At 61.0% G+C, this 8,596-nt stretch overlaps 1 protein-coding gene across 2 annotated transcripts in view; it reads right to left on the bottom strand.

Moving 5' to 3' along the window:
- Nucleotides 1-1,008: 1,008 nt before the first annotated feature.
- INTS1 (integrator complex subunit 1) overlaps nucleotides 1,009-8,596 on the bottom strand; it is a 33,998-nt gene continuing 26,410 nt past the window's right edge. For both annotated transcript variants that reach the window (XM_023740244.1, XM_004385930.2), the window contains 11 exons: nucleotides 8,251-8,477; nucleotides 7,811-7,934; nucleotides 6,100-6,233; nucleotides 5,503-5,695; nucleotides 4,429-4,556; nucleotides 3,917-4,029; nucleotides 2,906-3,019; nucleotides 2,152-2,222; nucleotides 1,851-1,942; nucleotides 1,481-1,590; nucleotides 1,009-1,357 (listed from right to left, as the gene is read on the bottom strand). In XM_023740244.1, the coding sequence (XP_023596012.1) occupies nucleotides 1,242-1,357; nucleotides 1,481-1,590; nucleotides 1,851-1,942; nucleotides 2,152-2,222; nucleotides 2,906-3,019; nucleotides 3,917-4,029; nucleotides 4,429-4,556; nucleotides 5,503-5,695; nucleotides 6,100-6,233; nucleotides 7,811-7,934; nucleotides 8,251-8,477 (1,422 nt within the window). In that variant the 3' untranslated portion in view covers nucleotides 1,009-1,241. The remainder of the gene's footprint in view (nucleotides 1,358-1,480; nucleotides 1,591-1,850; nucleotides 1,943-2,151; nucleotides 2,223-2,905; nucleotides 3,020-3,916; nucleotides 4,030-4,428; nucleotides 4,557-5,502; nucleotides 5,696-6,099; nucleotides 6,234-7,810; nucleotides 7,935-8,250; nucleotides 8,478-8,596) is intronic.

Genomic DNA, 8,596 nt, shown 5'->3' with positions numbered 1-8,596 from the left:
CCCCAGCCACTCTTCCTGACCTGCTGCGTGTCCCAGCTCTCTAGCTCCACCTCCTGAGGGCTCGGCCATCTCTTTCTTAAGAACCTTCCGGCCTCACCGCCGCCCTCACCCTGCCTCTTTAGCCACAGCGCCCCCTGGTGGCTCCAATAACCCAGCCCGAGCAGGAGCGAGCTGGGCACTGCCTGGGAAATGCAGGGGACTGAGCGTTCACTGACCTCTGGGCGATAACCTGGCCGATGGGGCACCTGCAGGGAGGGCTGGGGTCCTGTGTGCAGAACTCTGTCCACTGCTGGGAGAGTGGACCTAGGTCTGCCCACCACCCACTACCCCTCAGACCCCATGAGGCCCTTGGCTGCACACCAAGTGCGAGGGGGGAGGGGGCCCTGGGTGGTTTCCGTCCCATCAGCACAGAGAGGACCTTCTGCTGGGTACCCAATCCTACCCTTCCAGGCCCACTGCATCCTTCACCCCCACCCCCGTTGATGGGAGTGTACAGGGGCCCTTGTCTGTCACCAGGTTTCCTGGGAAGTGGGCACTTGACAGCTCAGGAAGAGGTGGTGATGGCAGTGGAGCACAGCAGCAAGGCTGGCCCCCTTCTTCCCGCTGAGGCCCCCAGGGTCCTCAGACTGGGTAGCGCAGGCCCATCAGAAGGCTGCCCACCAGGCAGGCCCTGCTCACTCATGCCTGACAGTGTGGGCCCCACGGGCCAGCACCTGGGGCTCCCTTCTCTCCTCTGCCTGGTCCTGTCTGAAAGGTGATGCGGCAGTGGGGTGGGGGGCCAGAGACTTGGTGTCTCCACCTAAGAACCCTCTGCCTGGGAGCCGGGTTCTCGAGGGCCTGTACCCGCCGCTCCAATACCCAGGCCTCAGAGAAACACAAAAGGTCAGGCCCAGAAGAGCTGAGGGTGCAGCCGCAAGGACGCAGGCAGGCAGCACACAGGATTTAGAAAGTTTCATTGAACAGGTGAGGTTAAAACCAGCCCTCACCACAATGGGCTGGGCTGCCGGCTTCCCTTGGTGGCTGGGCTGCATCCCTAAGTCACTCTGCAGACAGAGACTTGACCTGGGCGGTAGTGAGGCTGCCAGGGCAGACAACCGTTCCTCTGTGTCTCCCATGAGGGCTGCCCCAGGCCACTCAGTGCCCTGTCCCCTCCCGGGGGGGGGGCCCCGGTGGACTCTGGGCTGGGCAGGCGGTATGGCTGGTGTTGGCAGTGTGGCTGGTGTAGGCAGGTGGGTGGCGGCTCACATGACGGCTTCCATGTGCAGGATCCTCAGGGCCTCGGAGATCTGGGCGCTGGTGTCCATCTGGCCATACATACCCACCAGGAAGGCGCGGTGCAACAGCACAGCAGCATGCTCTGTGGACAAGAGGGAAGCTGCAGGGCTCTGCGGCTCCCCCCCGGCCTCCAGGAGGACCAGGGACTTGAGCAGCAGGTGGCGGAGCACGGGGCCCGGGCAGGGCTTGCCGGGTAGGGTCTCACCTTGGCAGAGAAGGGTGTACTCAGGTAGGTTCTTGAGGGCCGTCTGCACCACCTCGAAGTCCCGGCTACCCAGGCAGTACATGAAGGTGGGCAGGAAGTCGGCTGCAATGCTGAGAAGGTGCCTGGGTGGGTACCTCTACCTCTGGTGGGCACCCCCACCCCTGCCCCTGGTAGCCAAGACTGCCTGAGGCACCCTAGACTCTAGGCTGGCCAGGGCGAGTGGACCCACTGACAGTCCTGGACTGGGCACGTAAGGGTGGCTGTTTTACCCTGGACGCTGCTCTGCTTTTGGGAGCAGGGTGTCCGAGTGACCATAGCCAGCAGCCCCAGCTCAGCCTGGGGAGGGCCATGGGCTGGGGTGTGGGCTCACCTGGGATTGTTCTGCATGGCGCGCAGGGCCAGGCTGAAGGCCAGGTTGCGGCAGGACTCCTCGGCCGAGCTCATCAGCCTCTGCAGGTTGGTCTGGATGGGTAGGGGGTGTTACCGAGTATCCCCTCCTGTCCAGGGCTCGCACCCTCAACCCTGGGCTCTTGCCAGGTCATGGTCAGTGCAATGGTGGCAGAGGGGCTCAGCAGGGGACTCGCTCCCCAAGCTCCCACCCCAGCCCACGTCTCCCTTTGAGGAGACTGACCCAGAGCGGAGGGACTGGGCCACCCTCGCCACCTGCTCACCGAGAAGAAGCCGAGGATCTCTGGTCTCCGCCGGGACATCTCGTCGATGTCGCTCAGGACCTCCAGCAGATCTGAGTGGGCAGAGACAGGGCTGGAGGCAGGCCCGACCCTCGGCAGTTGGGGTCGGGGCAGCACCTGCCAGTGCCCCAGCCAAGGGATACCCCAAGCGTTCCAGGTGCACCTTGGTGTCTAATGGGGACCCTTGTGCTTGCTGAGACCCATGAGTCCTAGGGATCTTAGGACAGAAAGTCCCAGAGTGTCAGGCTGGCTTCTTGATTGCACGAGGCCAGAGAGGCCCTGCCCCATGGGTGCTGCCCCTGGGATCGCAAGGAGCACATATGCCCGGGCCCTCCCCTCCACACCCCCTTAGCAGACCTGAGGAGGGACCCAGGCCCACAAGCCCTGCTGTGAGAACACTCTCCTGTGCTCCCACAGCAGGGGGCTGCCAGCCCCCATGACCCACCCATGACCCAACTGGCCACTCCAAGTCCAGCTCTGCCTGCCGCCCAGTGTGTCCCGTAGCAGTGCCAGCCCCAGTACGGACCTTGCTCTCCTCCAAGAGACCAGACAGCCAGGCAGGGACCATCCTGCACCCTGTCCTTGAAGCACCGCTGCTGCTCAGTGGGGTCTCAGCGCACCGGCAGCACAGTGCTCTCCTCCTTTTCAGAGCCTGTGGGCTCCACGAGCCTCCTCATCCTACACTCTCTCCCTGGGAGCCCCCATGGGTGCCAAAGGGGAGTGCCCCCCAACTCACCCTCGACGGTTTGGCCCCGGGAGAGTCTCTTCATGTAGGGGGCCATCTCTGCTGCTGTCAGAGGGGTGAAGAGGGAGACGCTAACCAGGGGCAGGGAGCCAGCTGGGCTCTCATCTGGAAGAGAGGGGCCAGTGCTGCTGAGGGCTGGAGATGCTGAGACCTGCTCTCAGGCCCCGGTCACTCCGGGCACGTGAAGTAGTGCCCAGAGGATAGGGGACTGGGGGAATGTTCACAACAGAGGTGCTGGGAGCAGTCCATGCGCCGAGGCTGTCCAGGGCCGGTACACAGCAGGGCTCAGCAGGCGTGGTGGGGGACGGGCCGCAGGAATGGCCTGGAGACAGGTGTGTGTCCTCCTCGTCTCCACCTGCTTCATCTCCTCCCGCCAACACCAAGTCTGCCTCCTCTCCCCACAGCAGGAATGGGGCCTGGCACCCAAAGCCCGGTGCTGACGTGGTGCCACAAGCCCGCCACAAGCCATGAAGCAGCATGGGGCAGCACAGGGCGGGGGCAGCCTGTGGCTCCCCTGAACCCCTGGTCATGCAGGCTTGCCAGTATGTGACGACTGACCCCCGACTGAGCTGGGTACCCAGGCACACTGAGGCCCGAGGCCAGAGTCCCCAAGGAGACAGGCCCAAGACAGAGTGTGGGCCAGGCCCAGAATCCAGGGTGGGCACCCACCCTGCAAGATGCCAAGGGAGGGCAGACCGCCGTTGGGGACTGGCTCATAGGGAGAGTCTGACCTCTCTGGGGCAACTGCTCAGTCACGTTGGAGGGACGGTGAGTAGACCGTGGGACGACTCTGCAGCCGGCCCGCGCTCTGAGGATGGCTCAGGGGTTAGGGCCCTGTGCTGGGCACCCGGCTGAGACCAGCCAGACCCTGAGACCCTGCCTTGGACAAATGATGGGTTTCGGGATGATCATGCGACCCAATTCAGACCTGGGAGGGCCCACACAAGGACTGCCTGAGGCCTGTCTCCAGCAAGAGCCGGCAGCTGGCAGTTAAGGACTCACCCTCACCCTCTTCATCCAGGCCCCGGTCAGTGACACTGCTCCTGCTGGGCAGGCTCAGCCCTGCCAGGAGGGACTTGAGCATCACCAGGTCACTGTTGTCGAAGGACAGGTCACTGGGGAGGGAGAGGACGTGGTCACGGGAGAGGACACTGGGTGGAGAGTCTGGGCAAGGAGACTGGGGAAAGGACCAGGATGGATGAAGACGGGTGCAAAGGGAAGGGGGTGTGCCGGCATGGAGCAAGGCAAGGAGAGAGGACCCTGCAGACCAGGCGTCAGCTGTCCATCGGCTCTATGCCCGAGGAGACACTCCAGTCTAAGACCCCCTCAGCTGCCCTGGGCCCTCAGGCCAGACACTGCCTGCTCAGCTGCCCCCACCCTGCCTTCCGAGGGGGGTCTTCCGGGCAGACCGCCTTGATGGGAAGTACTGTGGCGTCACCCAGAGCTGACTGGGAGCTGGCTGTGTGGGGGCAGGGCCAGCGCAGAGAGCCCCAGGAGCGGGCTAGGGTACCCACTGGAGCACATCCGCGTGCTTCTGCAGGAAGGCGACAGCAGCAGGGGCATTACAGGTGATGTACTTGTGGATGAGCTGCACCAACTTGCTGATGAAGGGGGCCAGGTGGCGGGAGGACTTGCGGTAATTCTGGAATGCAGGCAGGGACATAGGGCAGCCCAGGGCTGCATCACATGGAAATAGACCCTGCTCGTCCCAGTGCTGCCACAGGTTCCCGATGGAGGCCCGGACAGCACTAGCCCCCGCCACCACTCAAGACAACAGAATTGAGCCAAAAGCAAGCCAGGGAGAAGGGCCCATGCTGGTCCAGATAGCCTTGTCCTCTGTGAGCTCACAGTACAGACGTACGTGCGTCTTGCCAGGACTCAGGCTGGACAAAGACCCAAGCACCGTGTGGGGTGGGTGGCAGGGAGACAGCACTTGGCATCTCACTGAGGACCAGGAGCTTGCGCTTGGGTGTTGGGCTGTAATCGGATCGGAAAGACGTGGGATTCACACAGCACAAAAGGGGCCATGGGAGGGTCTCCAGGCAGCGGAAGACCAGGAGAGGCCACTGGGCCGGCAGCCCAGCCCCGCCCATGATGCCAGCTGAGGGGCTGTGGCTCCACCACAGGCTCGGCCCTAACTCAAGGCAAAGGCCTCAGATGGAGGGAGGAGGGCCTGACGGAGGTGGCCCCCTAGTCCTGCTCAGAAACAATGGGGCCAGGGGGAGCAGTAAGAAGCTGAGCCACAGGGCAGTAATTCAGAACACCTGAGGGTGGCCAGAGGGGGACACCAGGTGGGTGCTGACTGAGAAGGGGTACAGGGAGAGGTGTAGGTGAAGGTGATGCCCAGGCTACAGGCCCTGTGCCTTTCCTCCAAGGATGAGCCAGGACAGGGCAGTCCTGCATGGGCAAGGGTGGGTGCCCACTCAGGCCAACCCCAGGCATAGCCCCCACCCTGAGACTCCCCGTGACTAGAGGAGCCTCCCCACCAGGCACACCCCCCTATCCTCCCCTCCCCCAGGCGTGGCCCCCCAGGACCCTGCCTGCCCAGGCCCGACCCCATCCTCCCTTCTCCCAGGTGCAGTCCCCACCAGAAGCAGCCGTATGAAGGAGAGCAGGCAGTCCCACAGTGCCCCCTGGTGCTCGCTGCGGAACACATGCGGCTGCAGCAGCTCCAGGACACCCAGCACATGCAGGAAGAAGGTCAGGTGGTTCTGCTGCCGGAACTCCTGGAAGTTGAGGTGGGTGCGCCCATGCAGGAGGGCAGCCAGCATGGGCAGGTGCCTGGGGGTGGGCAGAGCGCCAGGGTCAGGTGCCATCTGGAGCCCCAACACCCTAGTCTGGCCCCATGAGAAACTCTCAGCTCAGGGATGAGGGGACTACACACTGCACCCAGGGACCACCATACGCCCATGCTCAGGCACAGGGAGTGCCTCTATGGGCCCGGCCTGGAGCCTGCAGCCTTCCTCTGGCCTCTCGCTGGCTCCCCCACCCTGCCCTGCCCTGGCTGTGACTTCCTAGCCGTTGGCTCTGGTCACCACGTCAGCATCTAGCTGTAGAACCCTTCTGAACGCACATCTTACGTGCGGCAGGACGGACTCTGTTTGGAGTCAGGCACCCAGGAACCTCCTGAAGCCAGCATGGGGCCCCCTTAACACACATGGGCTCGGGCGGTGGGGCTGGTGCACCTGAGCAGGAGGATGGGGTGGGCCACCGCCAGCTTCCGGCATGCCATGTTGGCATCAGCCACACGGTTCTCGGATGAGCGTGAGTCGCTGGTGTCCGCCAGAAGGGTGATGAAGCGGTGGGTGAGACCATCCAGCTGTGAGAAAGGGGATCAGAGGCTTGGGGGAGCCGTCTGCAGGCCTGCCCAGCGCATCCCACCCCACACTCACACCAGCCGCCTCCAGGAGCAGACCTCCGCAGGACCTGGCCACACAGCACAAGCCCAGAGAAACGTGCTTCCTCAAGGCTTTTCTGGGTGCTTCTGGAGGCCAAAGAGGCCACAGCCAAAGCTTCCAGACAATCTCAAATAAGCCACTGTTTGAAGTCAACTGCTCTAGAAAGCTACAGGGTAGGCAGCCCAGCCCTGACTGTGATGCAAATCTTCTACAAAAACTTAAACAAAATCTCTCAATACTAAATGCCAAATAATAGGAAAAGGGTTAAATAAATCAACGTAGAATCTTGTGAAGGCAGCATCATGTAGTGATTGAAATGACTGTCACAAAGAGCTATGAGCTGAGCGAAGAAAAAACCAGAATTATACATAAACTGTGGTTCCCACTGTGTCGAACAGCATACACTGCTTTGTGTCTTGTTCTGAGGTTCAAGCTGCAGCGTGCATCAGAACCTCGCCCTTCTTACCAAGTGTGTCTGCAATGCAATGGAGGGAAGCTCACTTTTGTAAGAGGATAAAGAAAGGTAGGTCTATCCAACCCAGCCATCCCATAAACGCTGTCCACACAGCTTTATCTATGACAGGTAATGACTAGAAGCGACCCCAATGTCCACCACCAGATGAATCGATAAACAAACCATGTGTGTCCACACGTTGGAGCACTCGCTACTCAGCAATAAAAAGGGATGACTAGGGAACCCAACGTCGAGAGTGTGTTGACGTGTTGTGGGGTTGTTGACCAATGTCAGAAAACAATATATGTACTAACTGTTTAATGAGAAACTATTTGTTCAATAAACTTTCATCTAAAGTACAATAAAAAAATAAAAAAAAATAAAAAGGGATGACATTACAGCTTGAACTTCAAAACAAGACAGACACAAAACAATACACACTGTATGACCCCAGTGACTCAGAACTCTAGACCATGCAACCCACCTATGGGGACAGAGTGGGTCAGTGGTCTCCTGGGGATGGGAGACAGACAAGGAATGATTGAGGGTCACGAGGCAACTTCTGAGACTCCCTATCTCGACTGTGGTGACGTGCACGTCATGGGCGTGTACATGTGTCAAAGCTTGTCAAATCACACACCTTCAGTACGTGCAGCCTGTTACAGCTCAGCTCTACCTGCAGAGAGCTCTTCCCTCTGCCATAGCCCAAAAGGATCAAGAAGGAAAGGTGAGCTTCAGGGCCCTCCAGAAGGATGCACAGGAGAGGGTGGGGATGAGGAGGAGGGCAGCAGGGGCCGCCCAAACACACTGGATTTCTTAATCTGAGAAAATACGCTTCCTCTTCTTCCTAGTCTAGATTTCTACTTCAAAAGCAAAGGACCGTTATCTTGATAACCTAGAGGGATGGATCACTTCCACCTTTGTTATCATGGGTGTTCCTCTTGGGCCTCCCCTGGGAAAAATGGACCTGTGACAGTCATGGCTCAGCCCTCCCTCACCAGGGCCCGAGGGCAGGTACAGGCGCAGGGTGCTGCCTGCACTCACCTTGCAGATGCTGCTGCCAGGGGGCCCCTGGTCGTGCAGCAGGACCTCGGGCACAGGCCCGCGCAGATCCGGTCGCTGCAGGTAGATCTGCAGGAGCAGCTCTCGGCAGCGCTTGCCCATCACACTAGAAGGGACCAGATTGGGGTCAGCGGGGGCAGGCAGGCCAGGGGCTCAGAGCTGTTCCCGCATCCAGAGTAACCAGTGGCAGATTTCCCATAGCAGGTGGAGGGGACAGGGGCAGCGCCCTGTGCTAATGAGCCTGGTCACCCACAGTCATACACAGGAGGGACCAGGAGAGGTCCCCCAACCAGCAGACTGCCTGGGAGCCCACTGTTCTGAAGCCTCACTGTCCTCCCACTTCTGGACATGGCCCATCAGGTGCCACTCACCTGCCTCCTGCTGTCAGCTGCCCCTCACCTGTCCCATCAGGTGCCCCTCACCTGTCCCCCCACTGCTGGATGCGGCCTGTCAGGTGCTCTGTCACCTTCTGGATGCCCTCATCATCTCCACGGCAGCAGCTGAGCAGCAGGGGCAGCCGAGACTGGATGAGGCTGCAGGAGGCCTCGTCTGCCTCAGGGCTCCGAGTCTCTGGCTCGGCCAGGATCAGCTCTACCAGGCTGATGAGCTCTGGGGCCTGGACCCACAGCACCAGCTCCTCCCGCCGCTTCTGCAGCCACAACACTCAGTCAGCCCAGCACATGCCAGGTACCCCACTGTAAGACATGGCCCACTGCACACACCAGACATGCCCCACTGCATGCATGCCACTCCACCACACACCAGACA

Source organism: Trichechus manatus, unplaced genomic scaffold (assembly GCF_000243295.1).
Source record: "Trichechus manatus latirostris isolate Lorelei unplaced genomic scaffold, TriManLat1.0 scaffold00151, whole genome shotgun sequence".
Taxonomy (NCBI): Eukaryota; Metazoa; Chordata; class Mammalia; order Sirenia; family Trichechidae; genus Trichechus; species Trichechus manatus.
This window is presented reverse-complemented; position numbering and strand designations above follow the sequence as displayed.